Source organism: Ochotona princeps, chromosome 26, assembly GCF_030435755.1.
Source record: "Ochotona princeps isolate mOchPri1 chromosome 26, mOchPri1.hap1, whole genome shotgun sequence".
NCBI classification, from domain to species: Eukaryota; Metazoa; Chordata; class Mammalia; order Lagomorpha; family Ochotonidae; genus Ochotona; species Ochotona princeps.
The window spans coordinates 31,234,310-31,261,936 of NC_080857.1; the positions used below are offsets into that span (position 1 = coordinate 31,234,310).

A 27,627-nucleotide genomic window follows, 5' to 3' on the forward strand; every position below is an offset into this window, starting at 1 on the left:
CACTTGGATTTCCACACAGAGTCACTTACAAATCTTACACAAGCCACTGTCCTGCACAGTAATCAGTTTAATTTTGTATTCACTGCTGTCCCGCTGATAAATATACCTGCTATCTAAAAAGAAATTACAGACTTTTCTTACTCTAACGTTCCAAGGGCCGGCATTTGGCGAAGCAGTCAAGACGCTGCTTTGGACATGCACGCCCTTCTAGGGCGGCTGGGTGTGAAGCCTGGCTCCACTCCAACACCAGATTCCTAATGACGAACTCCCTGGAAGGCAGCAGATGGCTTCAAGATCTGAGTCCCTTTAAGGCTGAGTTGAAGCGCCTGTGCCGTGGCTTAGAGTGAAGCCACAGCTACTCCACTTCTGATCTAGCACCCTGCTAACTGCCTGCGAAAACAGAAGGTGGCTCAGGTGCTTGGGCCTGGAAGAAGCTGCCAGCTACTGATTTTGCACAAGGTCAGCTCCGGCTTCTTTTGGCCATTTGGGGAGTAAACCAGCAGAGACTCTCTATCTCTCCCATCCCCTCTCCAATTCTGTTTCTTTCATTCATTCATTCATTCATTCAATTACCTGACCTGAACTGAGTTCTCAACTCTCGGCTTCAGCTTAACCCAACCCTAGCTGTTGTGAACATTTGGGAGTAAGCCAGTACATACCTCTGTGTCTATCTCTGTTAAAATATACATATATATGTGTGTGTGTGTGTGTATACATAATTATATATAATATATTATACTATATATAATATATAGTATAATATATAATATATATTATATATATATATAACTTATATGTATATAAATTAAGCGTCATGGGGCTGGCCTTGTGGTACACCTGATAAAATTGCCAGCAATGCCACCATCCTATGGGTGCTGGTTCATATCCTGGCTGCTCCGCTTTCAATTCAACTTGTTGCTAATGTGCCTGGGAAACACAGAAGATGGCCCAAGTACTTGGGCTCACCCATGTGGGAGACCCAGATAAAGTTGCTGGATAAGGTCTGGCCCAGTCTTAGCCATTTTAGCCATCTGGGGAGTGAACCAGTAGGTGAAGAAACGCTTTCCCATCCCTTCTCTCTCTGTAACTCTGCCTTTCAAATAACTTCAAATATTAACTTAAAAGGCAAAGTTATAGGAGGAGAGAGAGAGGAAAGGGTTGGAGGAGAGCGACAGAGATAGATCTAGTCGCTGATTCACTCCCCGAACAGCGGCAACATGGGTAGCTGGGGTCATCTTCCACTGCTTCCCAGGCACACTAGCAGGAACTTCGGATTGGAAGTGGAATAGCTAGGTCTTGAATGGGCAGCTACATGGCATACCGACATGACAGGAGGAGCCTTAACCTAATCAATACCATGCCACCCCCTAAATAAATCTTTAAACAAACAACAACCACAAAATGTGAAGCCAGAGCCCGGCGCTGTGGCCTAGTGGCTAAAGTCCTCGCCTTGAAAGCACTGGCATCCCATATGAATACTGGTCTAAGTCCTGCTGCTCCACTTCTAATCCAGCTTTCTGCTATAAGCCTGGAAAAGCAGAGGACAGCAGCCCAGGTGCTTGGGCCCCTGCACCCATGTGGGAGATTTAAAAAAAAAAAAAAAAAAAGCTTCTGGCTCCTGCCCCGCCCCAGGCACTGCAGTCGTCAGGGGAGTGAGCCAGCCAATGGGTGATCTTTCAGTCTTCCCTCTCTATGTAACTCTGCCTTTCAAATGAGCAAATCCTTAAAAACATTTCTTGGGGGCTGACACAATGGCTCCACTGACTAATCTTCTGCCTGCTAGTACTGGGGCCCCATGTGGGCACTGGTTTGTGTCCCAGCTGCTCTGCTTACCCATCCAGCTCCCTGCTTATGACATGGGAAAGCACCAGAGGACAACTGAAGTCCTTGGCCCTCTGCCCCCATGTGAGAGACCCAGAAGAAGCTCGGTTCTGGCAACCAGTGGATGTAAATTCTTTGTCTCACCTTCTCTCTGTAAGCCCGCCTTTCCAATAAAAACGAATACACCTTTAAAATATCTATATATATTAAGTGTCTGAAGTCAAACTATTTCTTGCCTTAGGTATAAACAAACAGCAGTACACAAGAAATACTTAGGCCTGGCACAGTGGCCTAGTGGCTAAAGTTTTCGCCTTGAATGCACCGGGATCCCATATGGGCGCCGGATCTAATCCCAGAAGCTCCACTTCCATCCAGCTCCCTGCTTGTGGCCTGGGAAAGCAGTTGAGGATGGCCCAATGCATTGGGACCCTGCACCCGCGTGGGAGACCCGGAAGAGGTTCCAGGTTCCCGGCTTCGGATCGGCGCGCACCGGCCGTTGCGGCTCACTTGGGGAGTGAATCATCAGATGTAAGATCTTCCTCTCTGTCTCTCCTCCTCTCTGTATATCTGACTTTGTAATAAAATAAATAAATCTTTAATAAAAAAAAAAAATACTCTACACCCTACCTCAATACCTCCAGGCTGGCCTTTAACATCAGTCTGAATAACAATTAATCTCTTAGTTCAGAATATATTTACAAAGCATTGTTAAAGAGCCTAAAATTGCAACCTAACAACTACAAAGCATGAGGTAAGGCTGTGAGTTATGAAGTTGAAACATGCTTACAACTTGACACTTACTTTTTAGCAAGATCATATTCTTTAGCTTCATAGTAGAGTTTTGCAAAATAGAATCCTTTCATCGATTTCTAAAAAAGAAACAAGAAGTTTCACTCATCATATTTTGAAATATTCTACAACTGTTTCCTAATAAGATCAGCATTAATTTTTGTTCCCTGAAAGGTAAAGACAAAATTCCCTGAAATATACATGTATATTCTAGCAGTCACGATTCCACAAAAAAGTAAATTCCAGAACATCTGGAGAGGCAAACAACACAAGAAGTCTTATTACTTATCGCTCCACTTCCCACCAAGCTTCCTAATAAGCCTTGGAAATCAAAAGATAGTGCTTACACTCACACTAGCCAGGTGGAAGACCCAAAGTTGCAAGCTTCTTGCTTCAGCCTGGCCCAGTCCTTGTGGCTATGGCCACTGGGAGAGAACCTGCACTCATAAGTACTGTCTCCAGCTCTTGCTCTATGCCCTGTCTCTAACTGCCTTTCAAATCAATCAATCTTTAAAACCACCACCACCCATAGGGGCCAGCAGGGGAAGCCAATGACGGCAGATTCAGCATCCCATACAAGCACCAACCCAAGTCCCCACCACTCCTCTTCTGCTCCAGCTTCCTGCTCACCACTTCCAGAAAGCACCAGAGGATTGGTCCTTTCACACGGAGACCCAGAATGAGATCCAGATATCAGGCCTCATTCCAGCCCAGCCTTGGCCAGTACAGTCAAGTGGGGAGTAAGCCAGCAGATCGAAGATCGCTCCATTTTTACCTTTCAAGCCAATAATCAATAAACCTTTTGTAAAAATACACACACACACACACACGCAGAGTGTTATGTCAGCAGCATCCTCCCCTTGACAGCACCATGAGACTATACCAAGTAACTAAGCTTTACCATTTATCTAAGTACATTCTATGATATTCACACAATGACAAAAAATATCACTTGAAACCATTATTAGAATGTACTCCACTGTTAAGTGACGTGCCTGGGAATTAATCAAGGAAGAACCTTGTAGATTAACAAATGGAAAGAGATTTGTATTCCTGAATAAGACATTCTTTTCAAGATGTCCATAGCATCCAAAACCATCAAAAGACTTAGCACAAGCTCTATCAAAATCCCAATAGCCTTTCTGTAGAAAACGAAGAGCCATCCTCAAATTCACGAGATTGCCAGGGTTCCTGGATCAAACACTCCTGCAGAGCGCGTGCTTTTGGCCCAGCACTTCACTCGCTCCTCGGGGTGTCTATTCCACATCCTGGTTCAAATCCACACTACTTGCTTCAGATTCAGTTTCCTCCTAACGCACAGAGGTGGCAGATGTCCAGTGCATGAGTCCCTGCCAGCCACATGGGAGACCTATACCAGGCCTCAGCCTCCTAACTTAAGCTGGCCCCACCCGCTACAGGCATTTGGGGAGTGAACCGGTGGACAGAAATCTCTCCACCTGTGGCTGTTTCTCAAATTTTAAAAAATGAAATACAATTTTAAAACAGCCACTGTCAAAAATGAAGAAGAAATTTGGAAGGAGTCACACATTTCAATTTAAAACATATTACAAGACTACAGAGGTCCAAAATTGTGGCACAGTGGGCAAAACCACTGCCTGTGAGACCAGCACCCCATCTGGGTGCTGCTTCAAGTCCACTTTTGATTTAGCAACCTGCCAATGCACCTGGGAGTGCAGGATGACCAAGGTGCTGGGGCCCCTGCATCCACGCAGCGTAACGAGCCCCCAGCTCCTGGCTCTAGCCTGGAACAGCCCTGGCTATTGCAACCATCTGAGGAGACTTCTCTCCTGATGTCTCTCGGTACCTCTGCCTTTCAAATAAAATTTAAAAATCTTTCTTTGGCTGAAGTTAATAGGATTATGTGCCTGATCACACTTGAGAGCTCAAAATTGTGTGGTCTGGTACCACCTGCAAAGCTGGCATCCCATAAGGGCATCATTTCATGCCCCAACTGCTCCACTTCCGATCCTGCTCCCTGCTAATGTGTGTGGGAAAGCAGTGGAAGGTGGTAAGTGTGTTGCCACCTACACGGGAAACCTGGCAGAAGTTCCTGGCATTAGCCTGGCTTAGCCTTGGCCCCTGCAGCACTCCCAAGCATCTAAGGAGATTACCTGCAGATGGCAGATCTTAGACATCTCCAGCATGTTCGCTCCCTAATGAATACCCAGCAGCATCTAAAAAGTAAGAATCATGTGCAGGATGACAGACTATAAAGCAATATAACACATCGGTAAAAAGTATAGGAAGAACAGTATTTTCAACAAGAGCAAAAGTAGATGTGAGGAAGTAAAAATGGTACACGTACCAGCAGATGAACCAATGAAAACACAATGAGGACATGAGACTACAAACCTCAAGCAACTACAGAATCCAGCATCCCAGAAAGCCAGAGTTCACAGATGGCCAGCCTCTGCCAAGCTGGGAGATCAGTAAGTACTAACTAATCTCTCTACACTCTTCTTTTTTTCTTTCTTTCTTTTTAATGATTCTTTAAAATTTACTTATTTTACTTGACAGTCAGAACTGAGGCCAGGCCCAGAGTCTTGGGGTGCAATGCAGGAAGGGGGTGGAGGTGCCACTTCCTGGTCCCCATCTCACAGTTGTCTAGGGACACTAGGTGTGCTGGCTGAACAAAGCCAAGAGCTCAGAGCCTCCCGGAGAACCAAGACAAAGGGAGTTCCCCTTCTGCTTCTCTGCCCAGCCCTGGGGGGGGAGGGGGAGGCCGCAGGTCACGCGCCCAGAGTAAAACGAGAGTTACTGGAGTTCTCATTCAAAACACCTTTCTATCAGCCCAGACACCTGGGTTCTTCCTATGACTGTGAGAAAACAAAAAACCTTTAGGAAAAAGTCCAAACCATTTCCCATGAAGCCGGTGTCCTGTCACACTCTACTTTCCACTTGCCTTCCTGCCACCTTGTTTCAAAATCAAATTTCTTTCACTCCTGCACTTATTTCCCAGCTTTTTACGTCTACAATGAGCTAAGAACCCACAAACTTCCCTGGAAACAAGAAATGCAGAGAGGGCTCGGCTAAATCCTCACCTTGCATCCACCAGGATTCCATATGAGAGCCGGTTCCAGCTGTCCCCACTCCTCCACTTCCCATGCAGCTCCCTGCTTGTGGCCTGGGAAAGCAGTCAAGGACAGCCCAAAGCCCAAAAGCCTTGTACCCATGTACCCTGTACCCATGTGGGAGACCTAGAAGCAGCTCCTGTCTCTTGGCTTCAGATCAGCTCAGCTCTGGCTGTTGTGGCCGTTTGGGGAGTCAAGCAGTGGACAGAAGATCTTTATCTCCTTCTCTTTATATTTGCCTTTCCAATAGTAAATAAGTAAATATTTAAAAAATAAAAGCAGAGAGAAAGAAAGAGATACTCCATGTACTGACTCAGTCCCCTCAAATGACCACAACAGTCACAGGGCTGTGCCAGTCTGAAGCCGAGATTCTTCGGGATCTCTCCCGTGAGTGCAGGGGTCCAGGGACTTGAGTCATCCCTCATGCTTTCCCAGGCCGTAAGCAGGGAGCTGGATCGTAAGTGGAGCAGTCGGACTCAAACTGGTACCCATATGGGATGCAGCAGATATATATATATAGATATATAGATATAGATATATACGTATGTGTGTGTGTGTACATACATAGAGACAGACAGACAGAGGGAACCTTCCATTCACCGGTTCATGCCCCAAATGGCTAAAACAACCCAGGCTGGGCCAGGCCAACACAGAAGCTTGGCACTCCATTTCTGTCTCCCACATGGACACAGGGGCCCACACACGTTGGCCACCTTGAGTTGCTTTCTCAGGCGCACTAGCAGTATGAGAAGTCGGCAGCTGGGACTTGAACCAGCACTCGGAGAGCACAGGCTCCCACCGCAGCCAGCACAACCTCACACCCACAATCCAGGTCCCTCTCTGCCGGTCTTCGCAGCTGCAGCTGTGCCCCATCCCCACTAGCTATCCAAATCACCCTGTGTTCACATCTACTCAGATCTAATTTTACATTTTCATAAATTGCAAAGTCACACACTTCATACACAGTCTGCTGAAATTTTCAGGTTCAAACCTAATGTTTCCATCTTAAGAAAAAAATCAAATTTAAAAAGAGGTGGCTGTAACAATTCACCTCATCTGATAGAAGTTATGTAGTAGAAAGATTATTTTAACCCGTATCTAGACCAGCAGTCTTTAAGAAAAATATTTTCGGGCCCAGCAGCGTGGCCTAGTGGCTAAAGTCCTCGCCTTGAACACACCAGGATCCCATATGGGCGCCAGTTCTAATACAGGCAACTCCACTTCCCATCCAGCTCCCTGCTTGTGGCCTGGGAAAGCAGTCAAGGACTGCCCAAAGCTTTGGGACCCTGCACCCGCGTGGGAGACCCGGAAGAGGTTCCTGGTTCCTGGCTTCGGATCGGCACAGCATTGGCCATTGCCGTCACTTGGGGAATGAATCATCGGACAGAAGATCTTCCTCTCTGTCTCTCCTCCTCTCTGTATATCTGACTTTGTGATTAAAATTAAATAAATCTTTTTTTTTTTTTTTTAAGGCAAGAACCGGCACCCATATGGGATCCCAGCATGTTGAAGGCAAGGACTTAAGCCACTAGGCCACCGTGCCGGGCCCCCATCCAGTAGTTCTTAAACTCTGAGAGCCAAGGTCCCACTAGGAATCTCATGAAGGCTCCAAACATGCTTCAAAAAATTAATTTAAAAAAACCATACCGGGACCAGCACAATCATACCAATCTTCGAAGTCATGGAAACTCAACAACATTTTAATACTATGAACACTTTGTTACTTATGTCTAGGAAAACAGTATGAAATTACACACTGCACACGGGTACCTCCTCCTCCTCTCCTGACAGACTGTAGCCCACCACAGTATGTAAAAAACCAGATCAGATCCTCGGCAAGGTAGCTTAGTAGCTAAATCCTTGCCTTGCACGTCCAGGGTCCCATATGGGTGCCGGTTCATATCCCAGCTGCTCCATTCCCATCCAACTCCCTACTTGGGGCCTGGGAAAGCAGTTGTGGACAGCCCAAAGCCTCGGAACCCTGCAACCACATGGGAGACCCAGAAAAAGCTCCTGGCTCCTGGCTTCAGATCAGTTCAGCTCTGGCTGTTGTGGCTATTTGGAGAGTGAACCAGTGGGACAGAAGATCTTTCTCTACCTTCTCTCTTTTTATTTGCCTTTCCAATAAAAATAAATCAATCTTTAAACAATCAGAGAGAAAAACCTAAATCAGACCCACAGCTGAAATGCCGCCTTTTTGATTCTGCACGCCTCTTTATCCCAATGTGCACAGTTTACTGCGAATCTAAAGTAACACACAGCCATAGAAGACTGGGAAAAGGCACGCTGCATTGCTTTTAAATCATGATCAGCCCTCACACGAGAATTCAAAAAGTTAGTGGAAATGCTTAGTATGGAAAAACTCTGCAAGGACTTCAGTCTTCCTGCATCGAAAACAACGTTAAGCATGTAATTCCATTTCCCGCATACACACTAAACAATCCATCTAGATCTTTATTCTCATAAGCACTTGTATAAATCGGACCCTGAATAATGCTCTGTCCTCCTCAACCATAAAAACCATGAACTGGAGTTACCATGTAGGGTATTCTATGTTCCACACCAATCGCCAATGTCAGCCTCCTTATGCATGAAACGTTAACACTGCTCTAAATACGATTCAACTTCAGGTAAACCGGCTCAAGCTCCTGCCCACCACCACCAGCTATAAATTTTTCCCACTCTCCACCTCCTGTAAGCAAAGTCATTATTTAAGAGCAAAAAACACCCTCAGAACAAGCTGTGAACAAGATCACAAATTCGAAGCCATGGTAACCACGGTGTGTTACCTTGCACAGCTCCCCAGAGTCAGTTTTACAGGGAACGGTTCGCAAACACGAGCAGCTTGTACGGAGGGCAGGACCGGCGCTGAGTGCGGGGCGCAGTGTGTGGGGCGCATGCGGGGCGTGGGGCACGGAATGCGTGGCACAGAGTGCGGAGCGTGGGGCCAGAGTGCAGGGCAGGGAGTACAGGGTGCGGGGTGCAGAGAGAGGCGCGGGACCCGAGCGGGGCGCGGAGTGCGGGGCCAGAGTGCAGGGCAGGGAGTACAGGGTGCGGGGTGCAGAGTGAGAGGCGCAGGACCCGAGCGGGGCGCGGAGTGCGGGGCCAGAGTGCAGGGCGCTAGACTGCGAGGCGCAGGGCTGGAATGCGGGGTGCAGAATGCGGAGCGAGGGGCGCAGGCCCGGCACGTCTGCCCCCAGTCCTCCGCGCTCGGACCGCCGTCACCGCAGGGACAGCCCGCCGCGCTCCATCACGGCCCCAGCGGGGAGGCGGCCGCGCGCAGCCGTCCGAGCAGGGACCGCGGAGCCCGCCGGCGGCGCGGGCACCGACCCGAGTCCCCGGCGGCGCGGCTCACACCTAGGCCCGGCCCAAGGCAAAGGGCAGCCAGAGCCGGCCAGCGCGAGGAAACGCCGCCGGCGGCCCGCCGCGGGCCCACGCCGCTCCTCTCCGGCGCCTACGAGCGCCGCGCCCGCCCACAGGGCAGAGAGACCGCCCCGCGCCTCGACCCCACGCGCCAGGGAGCGGTTGGCGCCGGGAGCCATGACGCCGGCGCCGCAAGCCGGGCCCGGGCCCGGGCCTCTCCCGGCACGACTCACCTCTCGCGGCGACGGGGCGGAGCCCTGCACCGAGGCAATGTACCGCTCCACGTCGGCCTTGCTGCGCCTCATCGCGCCGCCGACCCGACTCCGTGGGCTTCGGGGCCCGCAGCTGTGGCACGGTCCGGCACCAAGGCGCCTGAAGACCCGTGACGCAGCGCAGTCGCCGACCGTGGGGAGGAGCGGCGTGCGTGCGCTGCGCGTCAGCACTGTGCGCCACGCCATGGAGGTGGCGCTCCCGGCCGGAACTGCCCTCCTGCGGGCGCTGGCCTGGCGCGGCCGGCGCTGCGCTGCCCTCCACTGCCCTCCCCCCTGCCCTTCCCCGGCCGGCGCTGCTCTCCCCTTTCCATCCCTGCCCGACGCTGTCCAGTCCAAACCTTCCCTGGCCAGCGCTGTCCTCCCCTGCCCAGCCCAGCCCAGCGCTGCCCTCCCCTGCTCAGCTCTACCTTCCCCTGCCCAGCCCTGCCCTGGCCAGTCTTTTCCTCCCCTGCCCAGCTCTACCCTGACATGTCCGGCGCTGCCAGAGGGTCCATATGTGAGCGTCGGCCGCAGAGTCCCGCGTAAGGCTCACTTTGAAATGTTCGCCACGGGATAGCACACCACGGAGGAATTGCCAAAGCGTATCACTGTTACAATCATGGGACTGGAAAGAGAACAGACCATCTTGGTAGAGCCTATAAATTAGAGCAATCCTGCAGGCGATTGGCTGGATAGCTTGTGTGGGACATATGTGAATACGAAGCATGTATTTTTGAAAAATACGTACATTTTGAAAGGTCGCATTTCAGTGGCAGTACAGGCTGCATCAAACTTTAATAGTACTAATCTCAAGATTTTAAGTCAGCTGTACTTTACAAATCTTCGAACATATTTACCTTGGGATATCAAATTTAAAATCATTAGTTAAAAATAAAACCTTTTGGTCGTGGTGACCATTAGGGAAATAAAACAGCGGGTGGAAGACCTTTCTGTCTCTCCTCTGTTAATCTGCCTTTCCAATAAAAACAAATCTTTAACAAATCTTTAAAAAAAAAAAAAGCCTGAAGATGTTTTCAATGCTCAGGATGTTTCAGACTTAGACCACATTTCTGTATATATTGGGATCTTATATAAGAAAATATCAAGTAAAGATGTTACATTGTCACTTGGACGTGTGGGACACTATGATTAATATGAAGATAATCAGAAATGAAAAAAATTTTTAATTAAAAAAAATAAAAATAAATAAGATAATCAGAAATGATAGAGAATCTGACAGCAACCTGGACAGATCGAGATCCGCGACTAATGGAGCAGAGCCAAAGGGGTTGGCCACAGGCACCTGCCGGCTAGTGACAAGCAGGGGTTTTTATGTGGGCTTTTTTGGATTGTTTTCCTGGTTGAAGGAGTGTGAGAGAACAACTTTTCAACCAGGATGTTTTGGCAAAGGAGGGAGGCAGCAAGGTCATTCCTCCAAAGAGAAGGGGTGAGTTAGGTGGTGATCGAGGCAGGCTGTCCCCTGAAGAAGAGGCAGTCATCCGGCCTGTTGGAGATCAACTCCAGGGGGAGAGCACAGGTATGGAGCAGGGTGGGGCAGCTGTCTTACAGAGAGTTCAACAGTGTAGACCATGAAGGATACAGAAGGAGTGCGAGTGCCTCAGTGGCTGAAGACTGTTCCCTTGGGTCTTGGAGGGGCAGCACCCAGTGGGTGATGTTCCTCGGGGTCTCACTCAGGTGCTGCTAGGTGAGGTTTCTGGTTCTGCCCTGCTCCTGGATATTTGGGTAAGAGGCAATCCTGTTAGGATTTTGGAACGAGTTAAAGTCACAGGGCTCACAGATGTGGATACGGGGTAACATGGATGAGCCCAGGAGACGGGTGTGAAAAGGAACCATGGGTGCAAGCTAGGTGCCTGATTTTGGAGCACCAGTCCTGGTTGATGATTTTGGTATAGGTCAGAAGCTGTTGCCATGAAGCTGGGGGTGGTAGGTAAGAATAGGTATGTAGTTGAGGATGCATCCCCAGAACTGGGGAGAGTCCAATTTTGTATGTAACCAGCAGCGAGTTGAGTATTGCGGGCTCTCTGAGAAGCGTTAACGAGTTCTCATAATTCCGAGCCTTTTAAAAAGACGGGCTCCTGTATGTACCATGGGGAATGGCTTCCTCGACTGTAATGGGATTGAGTAATGATAGCTGAGGTGAAGGAAGAGTTAATGATAAACTTTGCCATAGGGTCAATGCCTATGAGTGGTATTGTCCCAATAAAAAAGTATTTCTCACACCCATTGAGTTTCATTAGGCTGTAATATATTGAGGGCAATGGGGGTGCATTTATTTTTCTCACACCTGTCCTTCAGAGACACAGATATTAATGTCTGCATGTGCTTTGAGTTTCCATTTGGGATTATAGAGGAGACTATAACTGTTTACTTGGCTAACCCAAGTTTCACAACCCCACTCTATGGAACAGAAGTGAGGTCATCCGAGAGGCGGGAGCATAGTTGGGCTCCCACAAATAGATGTCACTACACCAGCAGAGACTGTGTGGTCCATGGTTGGAGCATCGGTGGGGTGCCTCCTGGGAGTTGTCGACCTAGCAGGCATCAAAGTGGAGTTATACCTGGGGGATCTGTCAGTCCCACACACACCCAGTAAGAAGCAGGTAGAGTGAGAGGAGGTGGAGTGAGCCAAGCTCAACAGGCTAATCCTCCCCCTTCAAGAGCTAGCATCCCATATTGACACCAGTTTATGACCCAGCTATTCCACTTCTGATCCATCTCCCTGTTTATGACCTGGGGAAGCAGCAGAGAATGGCTCCAGTCTTTAGGCTCCTGGGCCTATATGGGACACCCAGAAGTAGCTCCTCTTTCCTGGCTTGGGATTGGCTCAGCTCTGCCTGCTGCAACCGTTTGGAGAGTCAACCAGCAGATGGAACATCTTTCTGTCTCCTTCTCTCTGTAAATGTGCCTTTCTAATAAAAAATAAATCTTTTTTAAAAAGCAAACCAGGGGAAGGATTTAGTGTAGAAGCTGAAGTCCATTGTCCTTTCAAGTCACCTTTCAAAGAGAGGGAACTAAAGAATGGCAGGAAGTCAGAAAGAAAGACCGGAAAGGGATATGTGGTTCACCGCTGGTGGAAGAAAGGAAAGCATCTTGCTCAAAGGAGACACAGAGTAGGCAGGGAAATGCTTTGGCCTTGTGTCCATCAGGAGAGAGTGACCACAGCTAGAACAACAGCAAAGACCAAGGGATGATATTAGAGTGATTTGTTGTCGGAGACTTCAGGACCTTAGGTGACTGTGACGGAAAGGGAAAGAAATACACATGTGGGAGTGATCAGGCAATATGAAGACAAGAAGGGAGACCAAGGTGCGCGTGTTTGGGCCCTGCAGGAGGATGGGTAGGAGCAACGGCCACCCTGCTGCTGTGGGTGCAGGTAGACAGGGCCTAAGGTGCACATCCTAAGGTCCTGAGTGGACTGAGGAGTGTGACCCCCACCTGGCAGGATAGCGTGGGCCTGGGAACTCGCACTCATACTTGGGTCCAAGGTAGGTGGAGGGGTAAGGTCCCAGGCTGGTAGACTGGTGTGGCATGCTGGTCAATTGGATCTGGGCTGGGCTGCAGCACCCCCACCGTGCCCGGGAACTGGGAACAGGCCAGGCAGAACAAGGCTGCAGCACCGTCAAAAGAGTGCCAAGGCAAGACAGGCCATGCCGGACTAAACACAGCATGCACCAGAACACACAACACCCCAGGCCAGAAGCAAATTTGGTCAGGGTTGCAAGGACTCCCCTGATGGGTGAGAGCTGTAACTGGGGGCAGGCCAGGCTGGGCAGGGCTATGACAACCATCAGCTAGCATGTGAGCTAGGTTTGGGAGAGGGCCAGATTGGGTGAGGCCACTGCCTCCTGTGACACATGAAAAAGCCAGGATAAGTGCCAGCTGGCTGGGCTTTGCTCTAGCATCTGCTGGCAAGTGTCGGGACAAAGGGCAAATCGTGTCACCATGAACCGCAGTACCCCCTGGAAAGTGAAAGAACTAGGGCTGGGAGTGGGCCTACTAAGGAAAGAATTAGCATGTGATATCAGAAAATAAACGTACCATGTAGAACAATTACATACATCATGTGACAAAATAGCTCAGACAGTCTTGTTTTCTTTTAAGGAAAGCTGACCTTTTTTTTTTTTTAAGATTTATTATTATCAGAAAGCCGGATATACAGAGAGGAGGAGAGACAGAGAGGAAGATCTTCCGTCCGATGATTCACTCCCCAAGTGAGCCGCAACGGGCCGGTGCGCGCCGATCCAAAGCCGGGAACCAGGAATCTCTTCCGGGTCTCCCACGCGAGTGGGAAAGCTGACTTTTAAAATGTTTTTCTTTCCCAGCTGTAGGCAACTGTCTAGGTTGCCTTGTACCTAGGCAAGTGTCACACTGCTGGAAGAAAAGAAGCAAATGGGAATTCTGGGCCTGGTTAATGCCAAATCTGTGTTAACTATCCCAATATGCCAGCATAGTTATCCATTCTATTTTTTAAAATATTTATTTTATTTTTATTGGAAAGTCAAATACAGAGAGGAGGAGAGACACAGAGGAATATCTTCCATCCAATGATTGCTCCCCAAGCAACTGCAATGGCTGGAGCTGCATCGATCTGAATGAAGCCAGGAGCCCGTAGTTTCTTCTGGGTCTCCCATACAGGTGCAGGGTCCCAAGGCCTTGGACCACTGCTTTCCCAAGCCACAAGCAGGGAGCTGGATGGGAAGTGGAGCTGGAATTAGAACTGGCGCCCATATGGGATCCTGGCACGTTCAAGGTGAGGACTTTAGACACTAGGCCAAACCGCCGGGCCCCATATTCTATTTTCTTAAAGATATGCAGGGATAGGCCCGGCATGATGGCTGAATGGTTAATTTTCACCTTGCAAATGACAGGATCCCATGTGGGTGCCCTTTTGTGTTTTGGCTGCTCCACTGCTTATGACTGGAGAAAGCAGCAGAGGATGGCCCAACACCATGGGACCCTGCACCCATATAGGAGACCTAGAAGAAACTCCTAGCTCCTGGCTTAAGATCCACTCAGCTCTGCCTGTTGCGGCCTTTGGAGAGTAAACCAGTAGATTGAAGATCTTTATCCTCATCTCTCCTTCTCTCTGTAAATTAGCCTATTAGGCTTTCCAATAAATAAATAATTTTTTAAAAAGATAAGTGGGGGGCCCAGCGGTATGGCCTAGCGGCTAAAGTCCTCACCTTGAAAGCCCCGGGATCCCATGTGGGCGCCGGTTCTAATCCCGGCAGCTCCACTTCCCATCCAGCTCCCTGCTTGTGGCCTGGGAAAGCAGTCGAGGACGGCCCAATGCATTGGGACCCTGCACCCGCGTGGGAGACCCAGAAGAGGTTCCAGGTTCCCGGCTTCGGATCAGCGCGCACCGGCCCGTTGCTGCTCACTTGGGGAGTGAAACATCGGATGGAAGATTTTCCTCTCTGTCTCTCCTCCTCTCTGTATATCCAGCTTTCCAATAATAATAAAATCTTAAAAAAAAAAAAGAAAAAAAAGATAAGTGGGGCCCGGCGCCATGGCCTAGCAGCTAAAGTCCTTACCTTGAACATGCCAGGATCCCATATGGGCACCAGTTCTAATCCTGGCAGTTCCACTTCCCATCCAGCTCCCTGCTTGTGGCCTGGGATAGCAGTCGAGGATGGCCCAAAGCTTTGGGACCCTGCACCCGCGTGGGAGACCCGGAAGAGGTTCCAGGTTTCCCTTTTTAGGATCAGTGCAGCACCGGCCGTTGCGCTCACTTGGGGAGTGAATCATCGGACGGAAGATCTTCCTTTCTGTTTCTCCTCCTCTCTGTATATCTGACTTTGTAATAAAAATAAATTAATCTAAAAAAAGATGTATTAAAAAGATAAGTGGGGAATTCTAAGAGCCAGCAAAATTTAAAGTGGGGCACTCCTTGCTGGTACATGCCATCCAGCGGCCAGGCGTAGCAGGAGGGCTGCACCTTGCCTAGGGAAGGCGGTCGGAGGGAAGTGATGGGGTTGGGGCCAGCAAGGACATTTTTAACAGGTGGGAAGTGACTTCTGGGGCTTCCACAGACGGGGCCATTTCACTCAGATCTAGGTGAGGGAGCTGAGATGAGGTGGTTTAGAGGGGGAAAATCAGAGGGTATTTCTGGGGCAAGTCAAGGCGCCCACCCATGTGGGAGATGTGAGCATGAATAAATAGTACTGCCTGCTTCCCCCTGGCATATGTGAAAGCTGGGCAGGAGGGCATGCCTAGCTGGGCCAGGTCATAGTATCCCGTTTCTACTTGTGGGTGCCCCGGCAGTGGGTGGGCCACATTAGACCGGGCCATAGCACCCACCAAAATGTGAGAAAACTGGATCTGGGCACAGATTTTTTTTTTTTCAAAGATTTATTTTTCTTGGAAATGCAGATTTACAGAGAGAGAGGAGAGACAGAAAGATCTTCCATCCGCTGGGTCACTCCCCAAATGGCCACAATGGCCAGAGCTGAGCCATGGCTTTGGGCCATCTGCTGCTTTCCCAGGCCACAAGCAGAGAACTGGAATGAAGTGGCGCGGCCAGGATACAAACTGGTGTCCATATAGGATCCTGGCATGTGCAAGATGAGGATTTAGCCGCTGAGCCATTGCACAGGGCCCTGGGGGCAGATTTTGTAGAGGACTTGTGGACTTACCTCTGTGGTCTGCAACACCTGCCAGTTTCCATTAGAGCTGGAGGTGGTAACAGGCCAAGCCAGCCAGACCTCAGAACTCACTAAAATTTGTGGGAGCCTGGAGATGGGAGGAAGCCAGACTTGACCAGTCTGCAGCACCTGTTAACACATGCAAAGTCTGGGACAGGGTAGACCATATCTAACTGTGGGCTGTGACACACATCAGCACATATGAGATCGGGGCTGGAAGCAGGCCTTGTAGGGAAACTTGGGAACTCCTCTATTAGGTTCGGTTCCCACTGAGGAGCATGAGAGCTGGGACTGGGGGCAAGCCATGCCAAACAAGGTTGCAGCACTTATTGGCTTAAGCGTGGATAGGATCTGGAGGCAGTGCAGCTGGGCCACGCTGTAATACCCACTGCCATGCACAACAGCCAGGATGTGGTACGGGCTACCCCTGGACTGGGTTAGACTGCAACACCTGCTGGGGAGAGCCAAGATTACGGGTGGACCATGCTGGGCCAAAGTACCTGCCAGCAGCTGCAAGAGCCATGGCTGGCCCTGATAGGGAAACTAAAAGGGCTCCCTTGCTAGGCACAACTCTCCCACTGGTAAGCATGAGAGTTGGGGCTGAGAGTGGACTATGCTGGGCAAGGCTCCAGCACCTGTCAACATGCATGTGGGCTAGGTCTGCAAATGAGCCAGACTGGGCTAGGCCCCACTACCCACTAGCACTCATGAGAACCAGAATGGATGCTAGATGGACTAAGCTAAGCTACAGCACACACCAGTTGATGTGAAAGCCGGCAAGAACTGCAATGGGTACAGACCTGTCAGGCTGGACCACAGCACTCACCAGTACAAGTAAGATCTGAGCCAGGGTGCAGGCCTGGTATGGGAACTTGGGGAACTCCCCTGCTAGGCTGTAATTTCTGCTGGTTAGCTTGAGAGCTGGGGCTGGAGGCAGACCAGGTTGGGCTACAGCACCTGTCAGTAAACAGGTGGGTTGGGTCTGAGGGTGGAGTGGGTTGGGCCAGTCAGCAGCACACACTGGCATAAGCAATAGCCAGGACTGGATGTAGGCCATGCTGTTTTGGGGTGCAAATTCACTGGTTCACATGAGGGCAAGGCTGGGTGTGGGCCAGGGTGGGCTAGAATGTTGCCCCTTCTGGCATGTGCCGTGACTGAGTGCAAGTCATGTCAGTGTGGACTGCAGAACCCCCAGGCAAGTGCAAGAACTCATGCTGGGAGTGGGCCCGGTAGGGAAACTGGCATTCCCCTACTAGGCTACGGTTCCCACTGAAGCACAAGCACCAGGGCTAGGCGAAGGCTAGGCTGGACAAGATGGCAGTACCTGTTGGCATACATGAGGGCGTGATCTGAGAGTGATACAGGCTGAGCTAAGCCATAACAACCACTGGTGTACATGAAAGCTGGATGGGATGTGGCAAGGTAGGCTAGACCACAGCACAGGCCAGAATAAACACAAACTAGGACTGGAAGTGGGCTTGGTGGTATAATTGGGGATTGTCCCCACTGGGCTGAGGTACCCTCTAGTGTGCATGGGGGCTGAACATGGCTGGGTTGGGTTGGGTTGGGCTGGGCCAAAGCACCTGTTGGTTCGTGTAAGAAATGGGGTTGGAGCAGAACTGACCAGGCAACTGCATCCACCAGTGTATTCGTTGGCTGGTGCAGGTGATGGGTCGAACCTGACTACACTGACTGGCACACACAGGAGTCAAGTCTGAGGTCACCCCAGATGAGGTTTTTTGAGGGACTCCGCAACTACATGGCTGGACTCAACACTGGCCACAGGGAAAATCACAAGACATGGGCTGAGCTTGGAGTGCATGTATCAGGACTGGGTCTCCTCGACTGCTGATGTCTGTGCAGTGAACAGCATGCCCAGGCGCACACAGAGGACATGACAGTCAGCTCATCTAAGTCAGCAGAGGACTTCGGTTGCCTATCAGGTAATGAACAGCAGAACAGGCTGGGCAAGTCTCTTGGCCACACTTCATAGCAAGTGTCTGGGTCTGTGGATAGGCTTAGCCAATAGGCCTTGGAAACATTTTCTCAACCTCGGAGCAATAAAATCAACAACTTCTCAGATCTGTCAAAATCACTCAAGTAACACCCTCGGGAGATCCCAGCAGACAGTCTAGTGACCTGCACGTGTGTGCAAATGAGTCCTGGAGCAGTTAGAGCCCCAGGCTAGTACACGGCCCTGCCAGAAGATCAGGCTTGTGCATGGGTGTGGATTACTCAGGGGAGGGAGGATGGAGAGAGGGACCACTGAGCAAGGACAATTAGGTAAGAAATGATTTCTGGAAGCCTTCCATTCACTGGGTCACTGCACTTGCAGGTAAACAAGGAGGCTGAGGACAAGTGGTTTGAAGGAAGGAAACTGGAGGATCTTTCTGGGTCAGACCAGTGCACCTATGCATGTGGGAGATCTGAACTGGGCTAGTTCGCATCAACTACCAGCGCACATGAAAGCTAGAGTTAGGGGCCTGCATTGCAGGGCTAGCCCACAGTATCCACCAATGAGTGTCAGGGCAGGGGGTTGTCTGCGTTAGTTTGGGCCATGACACTAACCAGCATGTCTGTCTGGGGGCAGATTCTGTGAAGGATTTGTGGACTCACTCCTGTGGGACAACACCCACTGGTTCGCTAGAGGTTTGGGGATGGTAATAGGTCAAACTAGACATGACAAAGGAACTCATGGACACTCATGAGAATTGGGGCTGGGAACATGCTAGACTGGTCCAGGCTGCAGCACCCACAGGCACACCCAAGAATTGAGTGCAGGGTAGCTGGGCCACAACATCCCCCAGCACACACAAAGGCTGAGACTGAGGGGCAAACTGTGGGATAAGGGCCTAACACCTACTGGCATGTGTAAGATCTGGGACTGAGAGTAAGCCTGGCGGGAAAACAGGGAATTCCCCTGGTGGGGTGTAGCTCCTGAGGGTGAGCATGAGAATTAGGGCTGGGTGTACCCCAGATAAGGCTGTTCCACTTGTCAACAGGTGTGTGGGCTTGCTCATAGGGTGGACAAGGCAGGACCAGACCAAACCCTAGCACATTGGCTTGCACAGGAGCCAGGATGGGAGCGGGCCATGCCAGGCTAGGCTATCACTGACTGATTTGCATGAGAGCCAGGGATGGGGCAGGCTGGGCAAGGCGAGGCTGCAGCGTGAGAATTGGGGCTGGGGCCAGGCCAGGCCAGGGCAGGCTGCTGTGTCCAATGACAAGGGCCAAGATGACAAGTAGACCATGTCAGGCTGGGTCAGAGCAACCAGCAGCATACACAAGATCTGTGGCTGGGAGCAAGCCTGGACAGGAGCTAAGGAGATGCCCCTGGTGGGGTGCAGTTCCCAATGAGCGCAAGAACAGGATTGGGAACGGACTGGACTGAACATGGCTGCAGCATTCCCCAGCATGTGTGTGGGCTGGGTCTGAGTGTGTGTCGGATTAGGGGGTGTTGCACCCACTGATCCACGTGAAAGCCAGGTTTGGTGGTGGACCAGGCAGGGCTAGGCTGTAGCACCCATCAGTGAGAGCCAGAACAGGTGTGGGTTGGTCTGGCAAGGCTTCAGTACCTGCCAGTGAATGTTGAGACTGGAGGTAAGCCAAGTCAAGCTTAGCCAAACATCCACAGGTGTGTACTGAGATCCACGACTGGGAGCTTGGGGAACTGCTGGTCAAGTTGCAGCCCTAGCTGGTGAGTGTAAGAACCAAGGCTAGGAGCAACCAAGGCCAGGCTGGGCTACAGTACCTCAGCATACATGTGAGTCAGGTCTGAAGGCGGGCTGGGATAGGCCAGTCTGCAACACCTGGAGGTGCGAGAGTCAGGATGGGGTGCAGGTCAGACTGGGTTGGGATGCAACACCTTCCAGTTCACATTAGAGCCAGGACTGGGGCTGACTGGTAGGGGCTAGCCTGCAGTTTCCACTGGTGTGCACAAGGGCCAGGTCTGTGGCATGCTGGGTTGGACAGGACCGCAACACCCATAGATTTGCATAGGATGTGGGGCTGGGGACAGAACTGACCCAGGCAACAACAATCACCAATGTGTGCAAAGTCCAATGCGGGTGATGGACTGAACTGGACCCTGTTCTGGCTGGCAAGAGTCAGATCTGGGGTTGCCACTGGACCACTCTACTCAAAACTCCAGCCCAAGGAAAATCATGGGCTGTGGTCCAACCTTGGATCACATGCATGTGTTGGGCCTGGGCCTCCTCAGTTGCTGATACTTGTACAGTGGACCGCATTCCCAGGTGCATATGGGCAGCAAGATGGCTAGCACAGTAGGGCCTGCAGAGGACATCGAGTGCCATGTAAGGATATCCAGAGCAGAAGAGGCTGGGCAGCCCTCCTGGGTGAGCTCTGGTAGCAAGTGTCTGGGTGAATGGGGCACTAGGGTGGACTCGTTCAGAAAATTGTTGGAAAGTATTTCTCCACCTTGGAACAATTAAACCAATGGCATCTTGGAACTATAGTATATGTGCTGCCGAAGCGAGCACTAGGCATCTTGGAACTATAAAGACCACTCAAGCAATACCCTCAGAACCTTCTTCTCTGTACCAGGGTTTCTAAGATGACATCAAATGGACATCTCCCATCCTTGGGTACCTGATGTAGTTTGGCAGCTGGGAGCTCCGCCTTCCTCCTCCATAGCTCCCTGCCACCACATTCAGAAGTAAAGGAAAGAAAAGGAAAATTGGAAGCATTTGTTCCATCCACCATCCCTCATGCCTCAATCCTCACCACCCTAATCAGTGGTCCTCACGGGTGTGCATCCTTGTCAACTATATAACAACATCATAAATAAAATGACTAGTGAAAAAAAACACCCTCGCAACACTGTTCCCCATATCGGGGTCTCTAAAGCTTCCCCCATCTCCCAGTGCTGATGTAGTTTGGCAGCAAGCTATGTCCTCTTCCCTTTCTCCGCTGGGAACACAGGAAGAAAAAAAGGGGGACTGAAATATTCGTCCTGCCCGCTTGCCTCCAAACCTAACCCTCCCCACCCTAATCACAGGCCCACATGGGCATTCAACCCTCTCAACTATGCAAACAAAATTAAAAATTAAATTAAAAATTAAAAATGAATAATGGCAACTTGTCATTCATATAAACATAATCTTAGTCTTGCTAAATATTTAAATCTAATATTATCCACTTAGCACTTAATTCGGATGCTAAATTTTCATCAGAAATACGTACTGTATATTTTGATTTCATAAAATTTAGGGTTGAAGGGCCCAGTGCAGTGGCCTAGAGGCTAAAGTCCTCGCTTTGAACACGCCCCGGAATCCCATATGGATGCCAGTTCTAATCCTGGCAGCTCCACTTCCATCCAGCTCCCTGCCTGTGGCCTGGGAAAGCAGTCAAGGACAGCCCAAAGACTTGGGATCCTGCACCCATGTGCGAGATCTGGAGGAAGTTCCTGGTTCCTGGCTTCGGATCATCACAGCACCGGCCATTGCGGCCACTCGGGGAGTGAATCATTGGACGGAAGATCTTCCTCTGTCTTTCCTCCTCTCTGTATATCTGACTTTGTAAAGAATAAATAAGTCTTTAAAAATATATATACGGTTGAAAAAATAGATTTGGGGCCACTGTCGTATTGCAGGTTAATTGGCTACTCGTAGCACCGACAATATTGGCGTTACTCCACTGCAATTGGTTTTCTGTTAATTTGTTTGTGAAGCCAGCAAATGCTGTGCCAGGTATTTGGGCTCTGCCACCCATAGGCAGACAAGGATGGGGTTTTTGGCCCCTTGCTTTAGCATGGCCCAGACCTGGCTCTCGTGGCCTTTGGGGAATGTGCCAGCAGACTAAGGATGTCTCTCTCTCTCCACCCCCATCTCTCTGATTTCCCTTTCAAATAAGTAATATTTTGAAAAGAAAAAAAATTGTTTCATACGTATGCCCCAAACATAAGTTTTCTAGTAACTGAATTTAATCGCAAGTTTTAAAATGTAAATTAATTCATTCAAATTTAGAAGTTCAGCTCCCACAGCATTCCAGGCCCTTTTCAAGGGCTCCGTTCTCATCATGGCTTGTCTATTCCACAGCCCTGTGTACTTCTGTTGCTTGTTGCTCAGATTGTATAAGACAACAGGATCCTGGGCCCAGCGTGGTGGTGTGGTGGCCTAGCGGCTAAAGTTCTCGCCTTGAATGTGCCGGGATCTCATGTGGGCGCCGGTTCTAATCCCAGCAGCTCCACTTCCCATCCAGCTCCCTGCTTGTGGCCTGGGAAAGCAGTCAAGGACAGCCCAAAACCTTGTGACCTTGTACCCGTGGGGGAGACCTGGAGGAAGTTCCTGGTTCCTGGCTTCAGATCAGAACAGCACAGGCTGTTGTGGTCACTTGGGGAGTGAATCATCAGACAGAAGATCTTCCTCTCTGTCTCTCCTCTCTGTATATCTGACTTTGTAATAAAAATAAATAAATCTTACAAAAAAAAAAGACAGCAGGATCCTTCCTATCACAGTCCATGTAGCAAAACAAACTCACAAAAGCATTTAATCCCAGAAGCTAAAATGGAAAGAATATTCAGTAATATTGAGCACTGCAAAAAACAAAACAAAACAAAAACCAAAAACCAGCTCAGCAATCTTTTTTACCCTAAAACTTATTTTATTGGAAGGGCAGAGTTATAGAGAGGAGAGACACAGACGGCTCTTCCATCCACTGATTCACTCCCCAAAGGCCATGATGGCCAGAGAGAACCATCTTGAAGCCTGGAGCCAGAAGCTTCTTCTCAGGTTGAAAGACCCTCACCAAAAACCATGAGCTTTAGCAGCGGAAACGCCATTTTGCAAGGCTTAGAACTAAGAATAGCAGGATCTCTGGGAAGAAAGCGGACAAGGACAGGACAAGCTTGCCTCATATCTGTGGTCAAACATCTGGCCCCCAAATAAGGCAGAAATATTAGGAAAGAGAGCTAACTCAGCGCCAACTCAGCTGTTATCAAAGATAGGGAACCAACTCAAGGCTAATTCAGTCATTGTTGGAAATTCCCGGTATTAAAATAAAGTTGCCTTCACCATGACCCTGGCCGCATGTAAATCCACCAATCAGGATCCTGTAACTATGCTTCTCACTTCTGTAACCACGCTTTTTGCTCCAGGACCCTATAAAAACCCCTAGACCCCAACCTAGGGGCGCAAGTCTTCCAAGAGACTTTGTCGCCCCAGGTACCTGTGTATCTGAATAAACCTCTTGCTGTTTGCATCCGCTCAAGTGGTCTCGCTGTTCCTTGGGAGGGGCCTCCCCAGAAGGAAAGTACCCTTCCGGGGTCTTTCATTTGGGGGCTCGTCCGGGATGAGAGACCCCTGCCCAGGGACCACCGACCCATTTCCGGGAGGTAAGCTGGCCAGCATCTAAATTCTGTCTCTTTGTAATTGTCTGTGTGTGTGTTATAATTGTTTGTGTGTGAAAATTGCGCCTGCGTTTGTACGACTCGGCCGTGTCGCTTTGTATTTGGCGGAGCCGTGGAGGAGCCGACGGCTCGGACTCCCGACCGCAGCCCTGGGAGACGTCCTGGGGATATTTGGGGCCAGTGGCAGTGGCCCATTTGGAATTTGTGAACCCTACCAGAGTAGGACTCTTTGGGGCTCCCCCACTATCCGAAGGGTATGCGGTTCGTTTGGGAGACGAGAGATCCGGACTCTCATTACGATCTCCATTTGAGATTTTGCTTTTGGTTTGGTGCCGAAGCCGCGCTGCGAAGTCGTTTTGTCTCTGTGCCTGTCTGTTATTTGTAAGTTCTGTGTTCAGTGTAGTGTTGTTTGAACTGCGCCGCGAGGTTGTTCTGTCTCTGTTGTGGTCTGTTATTTGTGTGTTTTGTTAATTGTCTCTTTTTGAGTGTTATTGTGACGATAACAATGGGACAGACTGTGACAGCACCCCTTAATTTGACTCTTAATTATTGGACTGAAGTTGAGGGCTCATAATCTCTCCCTCCAGGTTTAAAAAAAAAAAAAAAAAATCTTGACAGACTCTGCTCTGTGGAATGGCCCACCTTCAAAGTGGGCTGGCCGAAAGAAGACGTGTTTGCTGAATTCAATTGGGCATTTAAGTTCCTCAAAACTTTAAACTAAGCCTTCTGACTTTGGGATGTCCAACACGATCCCTGGACCACTCAAAAATAGAGGGGAAATTGTGCCAAGTTTGGCTTCAGTGATACGTTCTCAGTATTCTGCAATGTTTTCCTCTGCCTTTGTTGTTTTTTGGTCTTGAAGTTTTAACTATTTACTGGCTTATAGTGCTATCCTAGCTCTGATCAGATTTGGCCTAAGTGTTTATATCTAGAACAGTGCTTGCTAAAATTCTAAAAAGCTGCTAATGCATATGTTGGTGGTTATGTCTATTGGTCAAGTTGTTCTAATTATGAAGCTGTATTAAGTTGTGAGATTATTTGTGTTTTAATTTGCAATTTTTGTTTTATAAGAAAATGAAGAATTTTTTTAAAGGATGTACAGTAAAATTGTTTATATTGTGTGTATTTTTAAGTCTTTAATCTTTAAAGTAATAGAATTGAAATTAAATTTTGATCCCTTGTTAGAGAATAGCGTTTTATTGATGACTAACCTGCTAATTAAGTTCTGTAGCTAAGACTGGAATTCTACATATCCTTGATTTTAATAAAACAGAAGATAAAAAGATGCTCCAGGACCTAAAAAAAAAAAAAAGGAAGGGGCATGCTTGGAGCCTGGCCTTTGTTCTTGCCATTGGGATTCTTAAAAATGGAAAAGTTCCCAAATTAGCCGGGAAGAGGTAATTACTTCTGGTGTCCATGTGGGTTCACATTTTAAAATGTTTTCATAGATTGACCATATATAAAAGAATTGAAGATTGCCTGAAGCAATTGTGTTTTAAATTTAATCTGTTTTTATTTAGAAAATGTTTTGGTTTGGAGTTTTAAATGTTTCAGAATGTAAATCCAAAAAATTGACAGATGCGGGATGGTGGCAAGTCTGAAAATGTGTTCTTAGTGAGAAGATTATGGTACGAGAATTATTGAAAAAAGCATCATTGTTAAAATATTTTATCCTATAGAAGTATGGCTATTATAAAATGTAAAGGGACAGGTAAAGTAAAATATCTAAAGGTTTAAGCATGTTAAGAAAGAGGTACAAATTAAGAGATTTCAGATATGAATCTGACTATAATTTTTAAGATATTGTTATAGTATTGTTTATGTATTTAATATTAATATTTAATATACGCTGATATTTGAATCTGTTGTGCACATCTATGGAAGTGCTCCTGAATATCTGACAATGGAAGTTTCAAGTTTAGAGGACGGTTAATGGTTTGTCAATTGTTTATCCAGCTTCATTTTAATAAGTTTTGTTATTCCAATTTTTGAATTTGTTAAGTTCTTAGAGGTAATGTGATTATGCATTAATTCCTGTGTTTAAGGTTATATCTGCCTTTAGTGATTGACCAAAGAAATGCATATTTTGTGTCTCAGTAAGGTAACTTAATTGTTTGTTAAATTCTTGTGGTTTTGGAATTCCTAGATGGGCCCCTGGGAGTCTCAAAAACATAAGAATATTTGTTAAAAATTATGTATTTAGTTAATAAAGATAGTTGTGTAAAAAGGTTTGATTATAAAAATAATTTATAGAAGCCTTGTCAGTGAAGAGCCAGGGTTAGTTACAATTCTGTCAGAAAGGCTCCAGGAATGATTAATGTGAAAATTTATATGAAAGAAACTCCCGGGTCCTCAGTTCACATAACAGATTAAAAGGACAAGAAGAGGTGCTTTTTCTTCCAGAAAGAGGAATAGGAACTAACAGGCCATATGTAAATTCCTCAAGCCTTCCCTCCTGATGTCTAAATGACCATCTGGTTGTGGTGTTGTCATAACGGTTAGGCCCCTAGGTCTAAAAAGTACAAGAGTGTGCAAAATTCTATAGGTGCACAGCTGGTTTCACAGTGCTATCTAAATGTGGCAAGCTATGTCATCTATTTTATTTTATTTATAAATGAAAATATTTATGAATAAGAATTGTTAAGCTAAATCCTTTTAAAAATAATGTATGGATGCATAATTGGGCTCTTGAAGAGTCATGTCTGTTTCTGTTTTCTCAGGATCTATGAAGTCTGTTCAGTTGTATAGTTCTACATGCATTCAAATGGATTTACTGCTAAGGGCACTGTTTCAAAACACCATAGGATGCCAAATCCTCATAAACTAAGTGGTAAAATGCATGGCTATGATAACTCAGATGTCAGGTAATATTAAAATGCTCCAACATGGGAAACGGTTCTTACAGCAGACTCATAGACTGACTAACTTAAGTAGCACTCAGTGGCCTCAGAATCAGCCCAAAGGCATTCTGGTCTGACAGAAGAGAGCCAGCAAGAGAGCAAGCATATCAGGTGTGGAAAGCCAGGACACTGCTGCAAAGAGTGTCCCTCCGTGAAGGACCTCTGTGGTCCATGCCCCAGTGCAAAGAAGCAGCCATAGAAGATGGTTGTGCTCTTCTCTCAATGGAGGAGAGAACGTCCACTTTGTGTGTGGCCTTGTCTAAGAATACTGGGAGTGCTGTGAATTCAACAGGCTTCCACAGCCTAACCATCGTGTGTCGGAGCCTCAGGTGATCACTGACGTCACACATAAGAGTGCTAATTTATTAAAATTCACTAGAGTCACTGTGTACTGACTTCCCATGCAGGACCTGTATCTTCAGAGTTAAGCCTTATTAGGGTAGGACACCCTGAGTACTCTGAAGCAGAGCTCATGTTTTCCTCACTTGCCAAATTGTTTGGGATTTCTTTGTTCACCTGTTAGACTATAATTAGTAGATCGTTTGCCTCTGCCTTAAAGTGTGTAAAGTTTTGTAAATTTTTATTAAAATGCTATAAATTATTGAGTAATTGCAAATAAAAATCTGTTTTAATCTTTTGCCATCCACAGTGTGACTAGTAGGTCTTGCAATAAAATGTTTAGGTTATGTGTGTTATCCTGAATCTCTTAGGGCTTGCAACAATTAGTAAAGTATAATTATTTTAGAAAAATCTAACATTTGCCTGTTCCTTACTGTTGGATTCGCTGATTTTCAGGGAAGGAATAATTGTGCCAAATATGTAAAGGGAACCTGGATGGCCTTTGTTTCAGGGAGTCATAGTCACGGGCTTCCCTTCCCTTCCCCATGCAGCAGACAGACAGACCTGGAGTTAGGGCTGCAGAAAAGATAGACATAGAAGAAATGAAAAAGGACCCTTTTTGGACTCTGCTTGACATAGAAGCTAAAATGAGGGTCATCTCGGCCCTTGTTAAGATGGAGTGATGTGGGTTTGTGCCCCTCATTAGTGCTATAGTGGTTTCACAACCTGAGGGAGGCCACACCAGAATTCTGCCATGCATTCTAGGTTTGATTAGAAACAAACCCAGCCCTTCTTTAATTACGATGATAAGGAGTTTCATGTGTTTTGTCAAATTTAAACTCATAATTTACTAGATTGAAAAAGATTATAATTGTCTTTGTTTTATCATCTAGATTTCAACAAGAAGAAACACCCAGAGCCCAGATAACATGCCAGGCACCTCTAATGACTTCTACCAGGCACCTCTAATGATTTTTACCAGACACCTCCGATGACTTCTGCATTCTACCGGGGACCCTTAGACTGACCCCCCAGAGGAGT

General features: G+C 48.1%; 1 protein-coding gene across 2 annotated transcripts in view; it reads right to left on the bottom strand.

Annotated features, from left to right (window-relative positions):
* The window catches only part of LOC101532730 (E3 SUMO-protein ligase RanBP2), a 56,993-nt gene extending 47,603 nt beyond the window's left edge, over nt 1-9,390 (bottom strand). For both annotated transcript variants that reach the window (XM_058655117.1, XM_058655118.1), the window contains exons 1-2: nt 9,299-9,390; nt 2,623-2,690 (exon numbers count right to left, since the gene is read on the bottom strand). In XM_058655117.1, coding sequence (XP_058511100.1) covers nt 2,623-2,690; nt 9,299-9,370 — 140 coding nt within the window. In that variant the 5' untranslated portion in view covers nt 9,371-9,390. The remainder of the gene's footprint in view (nt 1-2,622; nt 2,691-9,298) is intronic.
* Between the last annotated feature and the right edge of the window lie 18,237 nt (nt 9,391-27,627).